This window comes from Synchiropus splendidus, chromosome 4 (assembly GCF_027744825.2).
Source record: "Synchiropus splendidus isolate RoL2022-P1 chromosome 4, RoL_Sspl_1.0, whole genome shotgun sequence".
Taxonomy (NCBI): domain Eukaryota; kingdom Metazoa; phylum Chordata; class Actinopteri; order Syngnathiformes; family Callionymidae; genus Synchiropus; species Synchiropus splendidus.
The window spans coordinates 10889899-10909483 of record NC_071337.1 but is presented as its reverse complement, the minus strand read 5'-3'; the positions used below and the strand labels follow the sequence as shown (position 1 = coordinate 10909483).

General features: G+C 41.5%; 2 protein-coding genes across 3 annotated transcripts; both read left to right on the top strand.

Annotated features, from left to right (window-relative positions):
- The first annotated feature begins 2196 nt into the window (after nt 1-2196).
- On the top strand, nt 2197-2665 carry LOC128757897 (fer3-like protein). Its single transcript, XM_053863520.1, has one exon. The coding sequence runs from the start codon at nt 2208-2210 to the stop codon at nt 2568-2570; it is 363 nt and encodes a 120-aa protein (XP_053719495.1). The 5' UTR covers nt 2197-2207; the 3' UTR covers nt 2571-2665.
- A 2186-nt stretch (nt 2666-4851) lies between these two features.
- On the top strand, nt 4852-6679 carry twist1a (twist family bHLH transcription factor 1a). Of its 2 annotated transcripts, none has more exons than XM_053862962.1 (2): nt 4852-5546; nt 6307-6679. In XM_053862962.1, exon 1 carries the CDS (start codon nt 4965-4967, stop codon nt 5517-5519), a length of 555 nt encoding a protein of 184 aa, XP_053718937.1. In that variant the 5' UTR covers nt 4852-4964; the 3' UTR covers nt 5520-5546; nt 6307-6679. The 2 variants fall into 2 exon arrangements, with proteins under 2 accessions (XP_053718937.1, XP_053718938.1); XM_053862963.1 differs by having other exon boundaries at nt 6304-6679.
- Nucleotides 6680-19585: the final 12906 nt, after the last annotated feature.

Here is a 19585-nt window from a genome sequence, read left to right as displayed (position 1 = left end):
GATCTGTGGGCCTTGCTGGGCCCTCGGTCAGATTCTCAAATATGACAACCTCAGTCACACAGGAAACACCGTGGCTCACCAGCACTGTTGACCCAAGACGGTAAAACACGACTGGTCTGCGATGTTGAAACACACTCCACTACATCGGAAGAGGTATAAATGTTCTGCGCGGAAATAATGATTGAATAATTCAGTATGTGGGTGAGACATTATTAAATAATCATTTTCAGAGTTAAAAGGAAGAAATCTGGAGGAAAAGTCCTCAGTTATTGTTTTGTGTGTAACCAGTTTTCGAAAAACTAAAAGTGCAGTAACGTTGAATTTATTTTATTTTCACAAAAATGTGTTTGTGCAGGGTTGAAATGTCAATACTCATATTTTACAACTCATATATCAGTGTGTAAAGACTGGGTTTTCATAACACTCTTGTCCGACTATGACCTGAATAATTGAGTTATATTAGAGTTAAGCCGTTGCCAAATCAAGTCATTCTCCGCCATCTTCAACAATCTTGATCATCCTCCCAAATCCTCCTTATGTCCTCATTCATCACATCCATGATCTTCGATGGTGTTGTTCAGCAGTCCCCAGCCTCGCCTCTCCACAAGCTCTGCTTGTTTTCATGTTCAGTGTTCTTCATATTTAACTGTCCCACTGATAAAATCTGACTTCTCCATGAGCAAAACACTCTGACATCATAGTTTCTGAATTGGTCATTATGTACTGCACAGATCTTTAACTCGGCACGTGCTTTGTGACCTCACGTTATCAAACACCAGACATGGGAAGTAACTATATTCTGTTTAGACCTACAGTATGTGCTTAAAAACCAGAGGGCAGTATACTGTGGTCGGGAAAGCTCACAACAAATGCAAACACTGAAACACAACAGCATTAACTCACAACACATCTGCAATAGCCGCAACAAATTCTCATGCTACAGCACAACAACATCAAGCTGCATTATCTGCAACATTACTACATACGTTACTACATACGGGACTGCGGATGTCAACGACTGAGGGAGAAACTTGATGTTGCTTTCTGGTTTTCAGAAATCTACTATGTTTAATAGTAACTCTCGCTACAATTACACCAACACTCCGATTTTGAACACCAACAAATAATTCAAACGAGTATTGGGACTTGCAAATATTTTTCCACCTTGCAGGTTACTATGTATTGTCCTTTTTGTGATGTTGGGAACTTCTGTTGTGACTTCCATTGTAGTTTGTGTGATAATGCTGCAGCTTAATGTCATGTTGTTGCACTTGAATTTTTTGCGACTTTTGCAGATTGTGAGTTAATGTTGCATTTGTTGCAGCGTTTTGCATTTCCTGTGAGCTTTCCCAGCCACCATAGAAACGAGAGCACGCTAGTTAAAAAGCTTTCTTGAATAAATAAAACATTAGCACGACCAAAATTAGTTCAATTTCATATCATGGTGGATGTTTCAGTTTATTAACTTTTACAATAGAAAATAGTCATGGCGTATAATACAGAATCAAAAGACAGACAACAAAACATTTGGAGGTTTAAAGAATATTTGTTTCAAGTGCCAGTGAAAAAGGATATAATTCATTATAAAATAATGCATGATACTATAAATAAAATTACCCCACAGTACTTGCATTACCGCTTGTCTCTTCTCTGAGGATTACACCTCGCAGTTGCTCCGTGTCCGTCAGGTCCTGCCATGGGAACGCTCAGTTATTTGCTTTAATTTGCAATAGAAAAGCTGGAGGTGGACAGTGACTGTCGGGGAATGTCCTATTTGGTTTTCTCCTGGCCTGTTTAAGTGATAAAAGTGCCATTATTTAGCCTCACAAGCGGAGGGGAAAGTGCAAACAGGACTGGATGACCCTCTGTCAAGAGCCTCGGCCCTCCAGAAGCTCATTAAGAGCGTCCAGGAGGACAGCGGCTCATTTGGACTCCTGCCTTGCTGGGTCCAACACTTCAACCCACTTAACACTGAAGCGATGGAGGAAATTGACTCAATTTAAGGCTAGAGGGGCTGTGAAAGATGAGGTGCTGTGAGGTGGGTTATTAAAACAGCTGGAGGGGACATTGGACTTGGGCCAAAAAGGATCTCACCCTGGTGTGGCCGGTCCGGATTCCAGGAAAGCAGGATTTTCCTTGTTGAAATGCTTTGCTGCGCCCAAACTTCTTGAGCGTAGTGGACCGGGCAGAAAGGGTCTGAACGGACGATGGACTTGGTGGACTACATGGACTTTGTCACTGATGTGAACCTGATGGAGTTTCCTCACAAAGGTGATGCCAGGACGCCCGGTCTGGTCCGAGTGCGACCACCCACCGTGGTGAGTCCGTCCCAGTGCTGCACCCGCAGTCGTCAGTCCAAGAGCAAGCGGCGCCGAGTCATCAACATGGTCCAGAGACAAGCGGCCAACGTCCGGGAGCGGAAAAGGATGTTCAGTCTGAATGAGGCATTCGATGAGCTGCGAAGGAAGGTGCCTACATTTGCCTACGAGAAGAGACTGTCACGGATTGAGACTCTCAGACTGGCCATCATCTACATCTCCTTCATGAGGGACCTGCTGGAGACCACTTGAGCTTCTTCCCGCCAGGCTCTTCATCAAATGAGTAAAAGATCTGTGACAGAGCTGCTAAACTGGTGACGGATTCAACACTTGTTTCCATCCATCTACTGTAGAAGAATGTAGTCGACTGTTTAAATTAAATTATACATTTGTAAGTCCATTCTCTTCCAATGTTTTGCTACTTTTATGAAAATTAAATGGAAGTTGTTTTAATAATGATGAATATTCAATATCAGTAAACACTATTCATTAAATGCAGTGATGGAAAATTTATCAAATAAAACCGTTTATTATTGAGAAGGGAAAATGCACTATAGAGTTTTAGACTTCCAGAATTAAATTCCGCCTTACATGTAACTTATCTAAGGTGGAATATAATGTGAGCAGTAATAGTTTGAATCCTCCTGTCTGAATCACACCTGCTGGAGGTGTTGGTCAGCACCATGGAGAGCGACAGAGAGGTACACCTGAGCAGGTACTGAGTCCTGATTTGCATGCGTCCTCTTAAAAATGCATCTCAGCGGATGCTTTACTACTGAATGAAGAGTGATAGTCAGACATCGATGATATTGTCTTCAATTGGCATGACATTAGGGTATTGTTATGATCTCCTTATGTACAGAAATCAAGCCAAAATTATGGACCTGAAACAGATTGAACAACTGCGATTTATATATATATACACACACACAACGCCTCAATCAAAATGTCATTATTTAAAAATGCACTTTACGGAAAAAAATATGGAGGAATTTAAATACAACCTGATTTACATTGGTTCAGTTTTCAATAACAAACAAGCCATTTTATTAATATTATTTATCAGAATATACGACCCCCATCAAATGCAGGACTGTTAAGTGGGTTAGGTTTGGGTTTATCACAAAAGCAAGTTTTCCCTAATGTTATTAAAATGCATAGTATGGGGGGTAAACCATGCAAGAACACCTTAAAATAATGAAGTCAGTGATTAAGTGCATTCTTTTGATAGCTGAGAAACATCATTTAAAATAGAAATAAATATGTAATGTAAATATGTATGTTTTTTAAACGTGCAATATTATGAATTAAAGAACAAATGAATACATCTAGTTTATCACTTTAATGCGATTTCTTTTTGTGGTTGTTGTAGTTATCGATTCCTACACCCACTTAAAAAACTCCTTGAGAAATAAATCATTAAATAGATCAATATTAATACAATATATTAAAATAACGTGTGACTAAACACGATTGACACTTAATGAACTCGCATCCCGCGGAACGACTTTTTCCACTGCTCGTTACTTTTCGCAAGTGTTCGGGTCCGTATCGTGTGTGGGGGTTTAAAGTCAACAAAAAAGGAGAAGTGCATTTTTTCATCAGCAAAAGCTCCGCCAATCATCTGAGCAACCAATCTACCTTCAGCATGAGATTATCTCTCGCACCCAGGTGCTGATGGAGGACCACCAGGTGAAGCCCCTCTCATCCAGATTAGGTCTCCCCACGACGTCCCTCCAATCTCGATGGCATCTCTCACAACAGGCTTCAATATAACATTTGCTTCCGTCGAAGCCATCAATGTTTGCCTTCAGCCCTGCACCGCCTCAGCGACCCTGCTGCGCGCAGGATCCCGCCCTGGGACGGCCCGTCTTTTAACCTGAGCCTCGGTGTCGACATCCCTGCGGGGGTCAGACCCATTTAGGCACATACCTCGACGCGAGGCCGCTGACGGGAAAATAAACACACCGCTCTGGTTACGAGGAGAGAGCGGCCTCCAGCTGTGACGGAATCCTGGGCTCCAGGTCTGCGGCGCTCAGCGCCACCGGTCTAGACTGGAGCAGTGGCGAGAGAGAGAATAAAGGAGTAAATTGGACGAAATAGAGGAAAAATAACAACACTATGAAAAGACTGAAAAAGTAAAACAATAATAAAACCTTTTAATAGTGAATTAAAAAAACATTAATTTCGTTTTATGGCGTGTATTGTTGTTAATAAAACTCAAAGTTGACAATAACTGAGAAGATTAAAGGATATTTTTATCCATCTAATAGTTTTTTAATGTATAGTTGGTGGTTGTGGATTGTTTTTGGCCCAGAATGAAATGTTTGTTCAATCGTTCATCACATGCTGACATAACTGTGCACGCCCTTACTCAAGCCCTGATATTATAGTTCCTTCATTTTGGGTATTAAGTTACACCCCTCCTCTCCCAATCACAGCTCTCCCCAAAATCCTCCTGCCCCGCTATACGATATAAGAGCCCCGGTCCTCCCAGTCTGGCGAACACCTCCGGCTTCTTCGTGACGCACCAGATTTATCTAAAAAACCAGCCTTGATTCTCAGCTCAAGTATTTTCACTGATGTTGTAGGCCTCACCAAGTCACTGGGACTCGGGTCAGGAGGTGACTGGTTCGGGACAAGACAATGCGAGAAGAGGACTCCTCCCCGATGGACAGTGCTGGGAACAGCGAGGAGGAGACTGAGCGTCTAGTGCCGCGCAGAGGCGCGAGGAAGCGACGCGCAACGCGCCGAGCCTCGACCGTGGACGAAGACGAGGAGGTGGAAGCGGAGCGATCGAGTTTGGTGAAAAAGACGCGCCGAAAAAGCTGTGACGTGGGCGGAGGGAGCGCAGGGAGCGGCGGCAGCGAAGCCAGCAGCAGCCCGACGCGCTCCATCGAAGACCTGCAGACCCAGCGCGTCATGGCCAACATCCGCGAGCGCCAGCGGACGCAGTCGCTCAACGAAGCCTTCACGTCCTTGCGGAAGATCATCCCCACTCTGCCGTCAGACAAGCTCAGCAAGATCCAGACGCTCAAGCTGGCGGCCAGATACATTGACTTCCTGTGCCAAGTTCTGCAAAGTGACGAGCTGGACGCCAAAGGAGCCAGTTGCAGCTACGTGGCGCACGAACGCCTGAGTTACGCGTTCTCCGTGTGGAGGATGGGGGGCGCCTGGTCCTTATCCACGACATCCCACTAGCAGGGCTGGTCCCGATGATCCATCACGGTATGTATCGTGGTCTTCATTTCAAGTTATCAACAAAACAAGCTCAAATGAAGCAGATGTCCTGTTGAATCCAAAGTCTGGGTCACAGTTACACAACTACATTAATGCTCCTGAATAAGAGGAGCCACACTTTTATTATCCATTCACGATGATAATTATTTAATAATTTCAATATAAACCGACGACGATGGGGTGGACACATGGACAGCCAATGAGAGTTGGTGTGTGTTCTATCCCTCCTTTGCCAGCGGAGGAGGCGTAACCGTCCCATTTTGAAATTCTGAATGGATCTGTAATCGAGTCAACTTCTTTATTCTGTGACACGGCAGCCCAAGACTCTGAGCTGCCTCACAACCACAGCTAACCCCAAAGTAGTTTTAAACATTCAAATATTGTACCTCATTTATTATATTATTTAGGATACTAAAGGACCGTATCAGTCAGGATTGCATTTTCACCAATAATTCTTCAAGTTTTTATTCTTTTATTGAGGGTTTTTCATTAATGTATTCTTCTTAAAAGTAACACGTACAGAATATGTTAGTACTTACATGTCAAACTTTAATATTGTGATCTGACCCATACATAAACACAAGTACATTTAGATATTGCAAAAGTTAAATTGTCTATATTTATAAGGCGATGCTCCTCCTCTCCCTGAGACCTGTGTCCCTGCTTAGTCTGCCTACAGGAAGGGCCGTTCACCTTTGGCTCTTTTCCTTTTACACTGCGATTAACCTTCAACTTTTGTCTCCAGCAGATCGTCACGAACAAGCGGAGCAGCCACCTACTCAAGATTGGAACACACCAAGTTCAGGCCTTGACCAGCTGCTGGGCTTCACATTCCCTTTGCATGGGACTGTTATGTTTGCAAGGGAGCACTTAAAGGACAGAACGGATATGAAGAGAGACCACTGCGACTATGAATGTTGTGAAAACAAAACCATCTCCGCGGAACTGCACTGTTTTGAAAGGCAAGAGAAGAACTACAACTCATTTCACATTCCTCCGTGACAATCTCAGACTTGCAGTAAATGAAGTATTTATTCTTTTCTACTATTCGAAAGAAGCAGTGTGCCCACTCAGATGAAGGGTATTTATTTCTCGGGAATACCACAGGATGCTGAAGGAATTTGCAGTCTGCACATTTTGAGTTTTGTAAATATTTCAAGAATAAAAAGTGTATTTTTCATGTTTTCTCTGTGCTCAAGTTCTTCTCTGAATGTGTTCCTCTAACATAACATAAATATATTTTGCACATAAACCATCAACCCCTCCCACCCCGAGTTTAACAAAAAATCCTCCTTTGACACATTTTCAGCCAATTAAAAGTGTTTGTTTTCATTTGTCGGCTCTGAATCCCCAGAAAACTAAACCTCGGGGTGAAAGAAAACATCTCATACCAAAGGTTTTCTCTGTCAAGATTTCATGAGCGTGGGGCTCTGGAAAAGCCATAATTAGCCGGTGGTCTGTTTAAACAGGGAGATTTGGGAGGCATGCACGATATTCCCCCATGTCCTCACAGCGACAGGTCAGCGTGGGAGTCTCCTGCAGGTGCTGCTGCAGCCACGACACAAGCCTTGAGTGATGAGGAGATAAGGGTCAAATCTTGATAGCTACTGTAATATGACAGCACACCTGCATGCATTACACAATAGGGTCTTCAGATGAAGTGCTCCTGAAGGGGAACGTGTACTAAAAAATAGTATTGATTTCAGCTCTATGCAGTTTCCATAACCTGAATCAAAAACACCTCACAGGAAGATGTGTGTGGAGTTTGTAATGTTTTCTTTCATGGGTTTCCTCTAGGCACTCTGATTTCCTCCATCAGTCCAAAAATACAGAGAGTTGGAAAGAGTAAGTAACGTTCTTCAAAGGCCATTTTTGCACATCCGAGTTTAAAGACGTATTTACTGTCTGATGTGTGTTGCATATCCGAATATATACATGTATGAATGCATCTGCAATATTTCATAAGACACTTCAAAACAAACCAGACAGGACAGAGTCACTCAGAAATGTTTTTGCTTCATCTTGCGGTCTGCATCTTGGTGACCATCTCAAAATGCAGAGGAGCTGTCCTCCTACACAAGTCTCACATCATCGCCTCATTCATGAGGAGCACCACAGAATAATGAGGCATCTTCACTCGAGGCAAGAAGTCTAAACATTGGACATTTGGGGTGAACATGCGATGCAGCATTCAGCAAGTGAATCTGTTTAGATGAAAATCCAAAGGTTGTTTGAAGTCACACAAAAGCTATTCTTTTATTCTAAATGACATGGGCTGCCTCAATGTGTTTTTGAAACTTCATTTCCTGCTTCACCAATGACTTCATATTGACTCCCAGAGGGCCAGTGGGCTTATGCTTTTTCTCATGTCAGATCAGTAGTCTATACCAGAATGGTCAGAATCAAATTTATTGCCATGGTCAGTGGGGATCTGACCAACTAGGAATGTGCTTTGGAATAAAGTGCTGTCAAAAAATAATATATAATATATATATAAACACCTTATCTGCTGAGGAATCTCATGTACTACTAACTCAAATGCTCTACTATGTGTGCTATGAGGAGGAATATTGGGTAGTAGAGGTAAAATAAAGACTGTTTTTCTGATCAATAGACAGGATCGCTGCTTGCATGCGGAAGGTAAAGCCATTAGCCTGTAGAGAGGAATAGATTCCCAACCCTTAGATCACCATGTCCATGTTATCCTAAACTTCAGGCTCTGACGTGGAGGAATGTCACCTCTGAGGCTCCTGAGCACACGTGAGACACATTCACACACATATGGGTTACGAGGATTTCTCACGCCTACCAAACAGAAAGGCATTCCACCGAGAAAACGGGGGGTCAGGAGCCCGCTTTTGACGTGCCGCGGTAACGGCTTGTTATCAGTGTGACGGCATCTGGTTCTTGGGTTTGAGTGAGCCCTGATTTATAGGCTCTTTGATGCCCCAAACACATGAATCACTATCTCTTTGGAGTCTTAATCCTTAAAGCCATCTCCTAGTCAAAGGTGTCGTATCGGGAGTGCGTTGTTTTCCCTCACTGAACTGTTGCATCTCAGCGCAGAAATACCTATTTTTCTCATCCCCCCGGTTTCATTTGTCTCTCTCACTTCCAGCTCTTTCATAACAGGGAAACAGGCCCTGTTTTACGTTAACCCTAACAACCACCAAAAGACAGGAGGACACACACACTCACGCACACACACACACGCACAGACCAGCCAGAGAGAGCCCAAGTCTGGTTCCCATTAGAGCTAATTACAAGTGTTTCATCTCAACCTGGAGCAGCGCATGTTCATCATGGCTGTGTTTACGTACCTTTGTTCCCATGCAGTCGCTTTTTATTTACGCTCTCAAATCAAGAAATGGCTATCGACGGCGTTTTCAACTCAAATGAATCCCTGATTGCAGCCCAGTTACTGTAACTAGAAGCCGGCAGCAGATAAAGTCCAGACGTAAATATGTTCTTTGGCTCGTGGCACGTCTTTTGAGCCTTTTGTGAAAAGCCCTGTCATCTTCTCCAGCCGAACGCGATCCTCCAGAGACGCTTGTAACAAGGCTTTTGGAACGCTTCCTTGTATTTTATCGTCAAGCCAATCATAACAACACGTCAAGAATCAGATTTCAGATGAGGTTTGGGTTTTTGTTTTTTATTCAGAAGTGAAATTGGATTACAACAATTAAACTTTGTGGTGTGTAATCTTTATATTATCGATGTTGCTTTAAGATTATAGAACGTTTCAAAACATTAGGGGAAATGGTTGAAGCCCAAGAACAAGAAGTGATGTATTGTAGTAATGTTATTAAATGATAGTAAATGTAATGTTAGTAAAGTAATGTATTTAAATAGAGATAGAATAGATAGAGATAGAATGATAGATGGATGGATGGATGGATGGATGGATGGATGGAGGGATGGGCGGATAGATGGATGGAGGGATGGACGGATAGATAGACCAAATAAAGAATGAGTCATTGGAACAAAGTACAAGGGAATTTTGTTTCCTGCTCATGTTTGTTTACATTTATTCCTCCCAGTAGAGTAACTATACATGCTGACTCATGCTAAACAATAAAAGCAGCTGAATTACGTACCAGGTCAATGTACAGTCACGTTGTTGGCGAGGACACGTTCGGAGTGACAGAGTCATGGACTGATTCAAGGAACATGCTATCAAAGCTGAATTTACTCTGGTTAGACGTTGAGATTAAGCAGTTGGAGCCCAGATTTTATGGTGATGTTACTGGTCAGATTATCAGATTATGATTCATCAGCAACACAATGAAGTGAATAGCAATGACTCCTCTGATGGCCCCAGAAACGCCGACGTCCAAGTCTGTTTTTTTCCCTGTTTTTAACAAACTCCCCAAGTGAGATAGAGGGATACAATTCGCTCTCCGACCCGCCATGATGATTTACCACTCACTTAAGACCCGCCCCCCGGCAAGTTGACCTACATTTTTTAACGTGATGCGAGCCATGGAAGTCATTTTGTCCAAGTCCCACATTGCTGTACTGAAGTTTAAGCTATGAAGGAGAAGGACAAATACTGTAGTTTCAGTTAAGTCTTTCATAAATTAAATACATTTCATCTTGTTTTGCCCAGCAACTTATGAATGATTTTTTTTTGGTTCTTTTAAAAGATCCAATTGGACACCTGTGATCTGGGCCGCTGGGGCGCTTGTTGATCTGCCGGGGACTTTGAGTGGACTTTATTGCAATAGCAGGCACAAACAAACAACAAACTCTTAAGTGCGGATCTGCTGCTGAGCCAGCGTTGGTGTAGGTCTGCAGGACTTTATCTCTGCTCTAACAGAGAAACGTGGATGTCAATTTCATGATTTAAAACTGCATAACTAGTCACTTGTGTCGTGGGTTATATTCCAGTCCTTGACCAGGAGGTTGTATTCACTTCCTCAAACTGAGGCTTAAACTTGGGGGGACTGGCAAAATGTCCCCAAAAGGTCCCCACGAGTGGGTGTGTTTCCATTATGTGGTTTCCACAAGTGTAGCTATACAAGGATCACACACACACACACACACGCATGCACATGACTGTATCTCTATCTTTGTGGGGACCTCTCATTGACATAACCCTTTCCCCAGCCTCTCACCTTAAATCTAACCATCCAAAACACATGACTAAACTTAAACAGGACCAAACTCAAACCCAATTATAATAAACTACTTTTACTGATGTTTCAACCCTCTAAAGAGGACTGGCAAAAATGTCCTCACAGGAAGGTGGCTTGGCTAGGTACTTATAACTATAGCAAAACCTGCCCACACACATACATATACACACACACACACACCCTGAGGACGATGCCCACTTCACTCATCATTCTTGACCTGTGACTTCAGAGATTGACCCGGTCACCAAGATACAGTGACCCCAGCCAGACCACAAGCCAAGGTGCTTCCCCTCACAATGTGATCATTCATTGGTGATGTCGGAACAGGAAGAACAGCGGAGTGGACACATTAAAAAATGTACCTCGTCCAAGTGAGGGAACATAGAAGGCGAGAGGAGGCAGGAGGATGGGAACCAAACTTTCCGGGATCCTCTCAGCGCTCCGGCCTGGAGCTGTTTGTCTTGCAGATTGAGTTAAGCACAAGCTTCTTATAACTCCCCACATACCAGACAATATCACTGTGGCCCCGCTTTAGGAATATAAACATACACGCTTTATCAAAGAGCAACTTGGCTCATTCCAACACATAGGCCCTTTCTCCTAACTTAATTACCTGTGCCCTGCAAAGTCCCCTTATTGGATTGTGGATGCTTGAATGTCTAATTCTTGGTGAAGATATGGAACTTCAGGGGGTCTGTTGATGGAGGTTAAGGGGTTTTTTCCATGTTTACCTTCTTAAACCACACTGGCCTCTTATCACGCACAAATCTGGAGTGTCAGTGTGGAAAAACTATAAAGAAGACTGGCCTTATTGTCTGGTGAAACGTAGCGTTATCCGTACAAGTGTGGCTTCGCCACCTCGTTCTGTACTTCATGTGGAGAGAGCGCAGGAACACGCAGGTCCTGCACACTCAAACACGTATTATGTTGGAATGAGGGATGACTTGGCAGCAGCGGTGCCTCAGTGTTGGTCCGAGGGGAGCGAGGGCTGAGAGAAAGCTGGCGATGAAAACCATGGACGTCTCTGGTGTTTACTGCGGGGTGGTCTTTCTGTTTCTTTCCCCCACCTTCATTCTTTCGCCCACCATCATTATTATCTTTGAGGTGGTCCACTTCTGCCCTTCTTCTTCCCTGTGTATACAACAGTTCCAAGTTTTCTTTCTATCTGCCAAATGCGGTGCATGTTCTCTCTAGCTGCGGCATTGCTCCTCTTTAAAGTTTATTTTCTCTATTAAAATGTTTTTCCTGATGTCAGCAAAGAGTATGTCTCTTGTGTGAATAGCATCTGATTTGGTCCCGGACTCAAGCCGTACAGTGATGACCTCCCTGTCATGCTATAACACTGCCTTCGTCATAGTTACAGACAGGAATAAATAAATATTTTTGTTACCATCTCACATGCTACCAACAATGGTGTTGATGCCATACATTATTTGATATTTGTTGACAATGGATCCTTCTTGTGGACAGGTTCAAAAGTGTCGCTCAGGACGACAGAATTACTAGTTCAACCGCACTATTCCTCTCTCCATAAATGGTTGGCTGCTTGTGCACTTTACAGTATAATAACAACAGTATTTTGACTTTATATCTGAAGGCTTGATATTGCCATTGTGTTCACATTGACATTCTCTTCCAACACCTAGTCAGGGCGATTCACAAGGACTTAAATCATTCATTGACTGAGTGAAAGAAAATCTTCCTTTCCTCGACTGTAAACATAATTTCTGTTGGCTCGTGTAGATCTATGGGCCGGCCAAATATTTTAGTTTTGTCTTGAAGTAAAGGCATTGGCTTGCACTTCACAAGCCAAAAAAGACGCAAGTTTGCCAACTGTCTTTAATGTTTTTGTATGTTACAGCATAGCCTTTAATGAGGAGGTCGGTTTTCACACAAATTCCCCTGGAAGTTCAAGGACGCAGCCGGAAAAGGCTTGCTGCGATGAATTTGTTGGGGCTGAAACTCTGCCGTGATTGTCTCTGGCCAGCATTTTTCTGGCTCACGAATCAGTGCGTGGGTGTGTTATTCTCATGTCCTATAAAGAGTTTAATAATAGAACATTCTCTCTGACGGCCCCTTTCGCAAATATTAAGGTGGTGACAGTGTGTTTTTATGAGTTGAGCTTGTTTTCCCCAAGTCTTGTGGGCGAGTCTATTTATTTATTCTCGTTCTTTGAAACATGTAAATGGAGACTGGATGATGTGGGTTCGCCCAAAAACCTTCGATGACTAAAAGAAAGAGAACTCATTCTAATGAGTTAGTGTGAGAGAAAGAAAGAACGTGATTGTACTGTGTTTTGAGCATGAATAAGTAACAGGGAAATTCCTGGATTCTTACAATGTGGGTAGCGGACATGACTCAGTATAAAAGCTACAATGTGTTTCAGCATAAGCGCATGAAAATGTCACATGATAGTCATATGATTTCTTGGCATTTCAGGAGCTAATACATGAGAGCTGTGTGAAAAGGCTTATAACACTACACCTGAACTACAAGTTTATTGTCTGAGTTGTTGAACTGTTTGCTCACTTTAATGTGATGCATGTCTCCGTACCTGCTGACAAAGATGGCTGGGTGATCATGAAAATGAACAAACTGCTATTTCAATTTTAACTGTCTTCCTTCTGAGGTTTCCCTGAGGCCACACCTCCAAACTTGCATAGCATCCATGGGGAGCCTAAGTCACGCCCGTCTGCTTCCACCTCATGGGAGATATGGTTTACAAAAAATATGAACAAGAGTCAATGGAGAGATATTTTCTGATCTAGCTTGAAATACGTCATAGATCGCACATGTGATGCGAATTTGAAAGATACATTTTAATGTTGTGAGAGCACAGCTTTTTGACTGGCATCGAAAGTTACTTTAGGTTTTGTGTGATACGTAGTAGTGAACTACAATGCTTGTCGCAGTCTCTCACTCCATAGTTGGTCGAGTGAGAGCCAGCATGCGGGACAAACTCTACATGGCCACGTTTGTTTTGTTTGTTTGTGTTTAACCATGTCAGCTAATGTTTGCTATCTTCTACCATGGATAGGTTAGTACCTTTCGCACCTGCGTCAGGGCTGGAGCAGTCATATTCTGCCGTGACGTCATACATAATTGTTTTGTAGTCCAAATAATTAGGTGTTTTCACGAGCAAATAAATCATAAATTACATGACAAAAGTAGTTGAAATACACGTCATTATTTATCATTTAATTCATTTTTGAGGTATGGCACATGTGTGATCCAGGGCATGTGGGCAAAGTGGAGCAGAAAATAACTTTGTTCTTCATTTTTTTCCCCGATCATATGTTCCATGGTTCGACCGGAAGGAGCGGAGACTTAGACTCCCTATTAACTAAGTGTGACTGATACCTGTTTACACGTCACTAGATAGACATTCATCTGTTCAACCTTGTTTACATGAAAGGCTGAGAGCCAAAAATGTAGATTTCCTTAAACATTACATGGTGTGCCAGATGCCTGGCTACATGTGAACTTGGCCTCATGGAAAGCAGAAGGAATGGCATTGGATCACCAGCCAGTCATTTTAAACAGTTTTTTTTGTCACTCAAAATCACTGGACAATGTTTATACAGCAGTGCACGAACCACTGGTGATTCAAATTATTTTTGAGTTAGATCATGTAGTTCATGTGTGTAGTAAAGGTGTGAAGGGGACTAAAGCAATAGGAAAAAAAATATAGCCAGGAAGGAAAATACATACCGTACCTTTAATGTAAGTCGGAGTTTTGCCACTTACAGTAGATACACTTTGGCTGTCATTAATGCCCAGAGTAACTGAATAAATATATAAACACCTGACTGTAAAGAGAGGTCACAGTGTATCTATGTGACCATGGGAGAGTTAAAAATATCGACATCATCTGGAGCTCATTACAGTTACGGTGTAAAGTGAACGTGTCCGCTGCAGCAGCCGCAGTGCTCTCTGCAGACTCCCTTTAACAACCTCATGTGAAGAAAGGCTCGCAGGATTAGAAAAAAAAAAAACTTTGGAGTGAAAGGTAGTTAAGCAGTGCTGAGGGTCGGACATTTCTGTGGCAGATTGCAGAGACCACAACTTCAAGACAAACATGAGTTATTAGGAAAAGCTCACTGGGGATATCAATTATTAAACACTGACTTGTATTTGAAGGGCGGAGAGGCAAAATGTCGGAACAGAGTTGTTTGGTTTAGAGCTGACGGAGAGGCCACACACGCTAACTTTAACACACGACGACCCATTAGACACATTCAGAAAATGTAATGAACATTATATAAGATGAGTTAGCAACACATCACTTGTTGGAGTCTTGTTGTTTCTGAAAGAGGCCTCTTCAGGTGGAGGCAGTGACCCTGGGGAAAGATAGTTTAGAATGAGAAGACAAACAAATACTCACTCAAAGCACTTCAATAACTGGTATAACTTAACTCTGAAACATACAGTCGATGTTTGTCTTCTTCTGGAACCATTTCTTGTCTTTAGAAACATGTAATGTCCGAATGTGCTCCATTTTTGTATTCTAAAAATGGTACAGTGGTGATACATGGACAAAAAAAAAAAACAAAAAAAAAAACAATCAAGATTTGCCAGCGGGCCAAAAACTGCTCCCACTTGCAAATATAATTTTGGAATATTACAAGGCAGAAAGTGTGGACTGTGATTGAGGTCCACTGTAGGTGTTTAAACCCAGTCCACAATATTTATAAATATTCTGAAACAGGTTTCAAGGTTATCATAGGGTCTGACTGAAGAAGACTGGTTTGTGTCAACTTATGGGCCGAGGTTATTCCAGCTCAGCAAGTCAGATTTTAAATTGTACATTGAACATTTGTGAGCTTTCATGGCTAAGATCTGTCTGTTTATATCACATCAAAACATGATGCCCTTTTACAGTTTTCCCCAACATATGTATATATTTTCCCCTAATAAGATTGTATTCATCCATAAAATGAAAAAAAGAAGACATATCTCCCCCCACTCACAAAATTCACTCAATAGCTTAATAAAAAAAAGTCTAAAATTAGTACTTTATTCATTTTTAAATGGCATTATTGAAATGAAAACGGTCTCTTTTTATGGGAAATCCTTGTTTTCTTTTTTCTGTTTAGTATCATATTAATTAATTTGCTATTCAGACCAAATTGGTCGGGAATGTTATGTAATTTTGAAACAGTTTCAATAAGCTTTCATAATCAAATTAATGCCAAACAATTTTATTGAAACTAAAATCAAAAATTACTGTTTTGCCCATTTTTCATTCCAGCAAGCTCTTTTTATCTATTTTTTAAATTGTTTATTCATTAAAAATCTTTTTAAATGATTTTGGAATTATTTGTATTACAATTACCATTTTATTTTATTTATATTTGAACTATTTAAAATGTTAAAATAAACGAATAAATAAAGACAGCACAAACAACTTTCTCTTCATCCCTATTTCCCACTATATTACTATAAATTTGAAGATTAGTGGCGGAGAATATCAAAGCCTAGTTTAGGAGGGAGTTTATCTTAAAAGAGTTTATATTACTCAGTGGAGGTCACTTTGAGTCATTCCACTCAAGATTTTCTCAAGCTAACATAAATATGAATCAGCTTCCTGACATGGTATTTGTTGTCAGTTGAAAGAAGCGAAGAAACTTCCATTATATAAGATTTTAACTTAGTTTCAACTTCTCTCCTACTTTTCCACGAATATGAGGCCCCACTCTTGAGTCACAGCAGGAAGTGGACCCTCCCCCTTTAACACTCACACACACAGCGAAACCTGAGCCGCAGGAAGTGGTCCTGTGCATCATCATGTCAGCGAAGACAAATTATTCCTCATTTCAAAAATGCACTGTTTTCCCTTCTCTGTATTTTCTTTCTCTTCCCCACATCTTACTCTCTCCATCCACTGTTTTTATTTCTGCCTCTCCTGAGAGTAACAGTCAAGGGGGCGAGAGACTCGACTACCTGTGTTATCTCAAAGTGAGCAACGTCCTACCGTAAAAGGGAGGAGTGGCAACCAGGACCCCTAATGCTCAAATCCCTGCAGGCCAGCAGTAATCCTGCCCAAAGAATCCCACACTCTTCCTGTAGAAATTGAAAAAAAGAGAAGAACCTGTCCAAGATATTTGACTCTGTCCAGCTCAGAATATTAAATTGTTCAGCTCTGTCAGATTTTTTCCAGGAGTTATTTCAATTTTTACTTGACGAAGAATTGAAAAAATAGGGAAAAAAAAGGTCCTACAAGGAAAGATTAAAGAGCAAAACAGAATTTTGAAAGACAACAGGCAAATATTCAATATGAAGTTTTAATTTAATCAGAGAGAAACATATTTTAAAATAAGCATAGGCTCTACCTACGCAATTTGAAGGGTCCATAAACCATCAATCATGAGTTGCGTGCACGAGACTGCAAGAGTCAAGAATGTGCACACACAAGTAGAATGACAGAGTTGTTGTGCACCAGGAAGTGACCCCTCTCCTCCCCCACCTGGACGGTGACTGCCTGGATTATTCAGAGGTCAGGGGGGAGAAAGGTTGTGCTAAGCAGAGTTGGCCAGAGTCGAACACACTTCTCCCTTCGGCAACAGTGGTCAGCACACACACGTTCATGCCAGCCAGTTTGGCAGTTAATATATTTCCCATTAAAAAGCCACGCGGTGCCTTGGGCTAGTTGCCCCGCTGGCCCACCCTGGTGACCCTTGTTACTTGGGTGATTAGATATTGCAGCTCCTCATCTGCAAACATTTAGCCAGTGTCACCTCTAATTGTGTCATCATGCCACCACAGGATGGGCATCCTGGCACAACCACACAACAACCAATCCTAAATGAAAGACAAAAATCACTGAATCCCAGAACAAAAAGGTCTTTATGGTTAATAATTCGATCTTGATATTCATATTTTCTTTGAACAGTAAGTTGCGAGCTGAGGTCCAAATGGTCAGAGACGGCTGGAGAATCTGCACTCTGGCATGGGAATGTCTCCTGCCATCCTCTTCTGTTAAACTGGATTGGGAAGGGATTTCTTCAATGGTGGAATGACATTGTGTTAAGAGTAGATGTGCTTTTCTTATACAAATATTTTCAAGACATTAAGAGAGCTTTAGTTTAAATAAGGTGATATAAAAACTTGAATATAGTCACCATCGTGATTTATTGTGCTATTGTCAAACTGATGCAAAACAAACAATGTTTTGTTGTTTACATGTATGTATGGGTCCATCATTTGATTCAGTAATATACCACATTCATTCAAATTGAAAAACGTGGCTTCTTGTGGCAAATATTCTTATACCATTAAACAGCGATTAATTGAGATTAATTTATCACAAATTCTCTTATTAACTAGATTGTTTTTTTAATCGAATCCCACCCCTAAAATAAATATATATTGATGAGGGATTCACTGATACCATTTTTTTTTTTACTTGCATTTGAGTATTCAACGATACGGCGTACTTGCGCCATTACACACAAAGTTACTTTGAGACTTTTTTTTCCCATATATAAAGTTATTTGAACAACTTTCCTCAGTATATTTTTCTTGTACATGGATGACTATCACACGTTTCACTGCAGTACAAACACAATTTTTACAAAAATGTCATAAACTGACATTCAAAAGCTGTGCCCTGGTGTAAAGTGGTATCCGTTTCGTGGTATCTGTGGCCATTCTTTGAGTACGAGTACTCTAGTCTCATATTGGACCAATACTCGAGACTTAATAACTTTGCTTCCTGCTAACTGTTGGAGTACATCATGGGACTTGAACGGAGTGAGTTGCTCCACCTCACATCAACACTGGATTATTACAGATGAAGTAAGGCTATATTCCATGTGAATGACACTCACAGGCCTTGAGTTGTCTTTGCTCAAGATGGCTTTGAAAAAAGTAAAATAAAATAAAAAGCTCCTCATCTGAGAGATGAAGTCATCTGAATAGATCAGTTGTGTCCCGTCCTTTTGAAAGTGTTTGAGCGTAAATTTTAGTCAAATTTAGATGGTAAATGATGCAAAACAGTGTGATTTATCTCCATAGAGAAATGTTAAAGACACTCAGACCTAGATGTCTGAGAAAAGAAAACCCCTTGGGCTGTTTTATAGGACATTCTGAATATGTTTGCTCATGACACAATTCAGGTTAATCACTGTGTGCCTAAGCTCGCAGGCCACACAAGACCCGTTTGAACTGCACCCTGCAGTGTCACACAAGTGGAGCGTCACTCACAGCAATGGAGTGATAGAGGTGGTTCGACTGTTCAACATCGGCTCGGAATGATTCTATCGCTTTCTTTCTTTTTTTCATTTCACAGGTGCAGTGGGACACAGACGGGAATGAAGTATCTCCATATTGAAAAACGTTTATAAACGGAAAAATGATTTTTTTTTTCTATATTAGAAAAGTTAATTATGCGCAGATAGGGACCTCTAGTGGACATTTTTTTTTTGCTTAGCTCAGCAAAAATAATCACAACACTGTAACTCCAATAGTTTAGTTTTATGACATACCTTTGAGATTTCACGAACAAAACATCGATATTAAAAGACTCACATAATCTCATGTACTGATAATACAGTGCTCATATAAAAATAGGTAATTTAAAAGGCGTATAAAGGAGGTTGTCACGTGGCTAGTTATGATCACATCGCTGCGTTGTAACGCGTCACGTTGTAATGAAAAAAAAAAATTGTTATGGCTCCGTAAGATTTTAGGATTTTGTTGAATTAAACTGATCAAGTAAGTTGAGCTCCCTGGAGAAATTAATTCAGTGGTGATCCATTGTAACGTACTGATTCACAACTGTAAATTAAATACGCGACATTCCAGAGGAATCGGGTGAGTTCATGCGTCAGCACTATCCTCACACTCGCCGTCAAACAGGACTCATAACTGCGGTCAAACCCGTCCGTC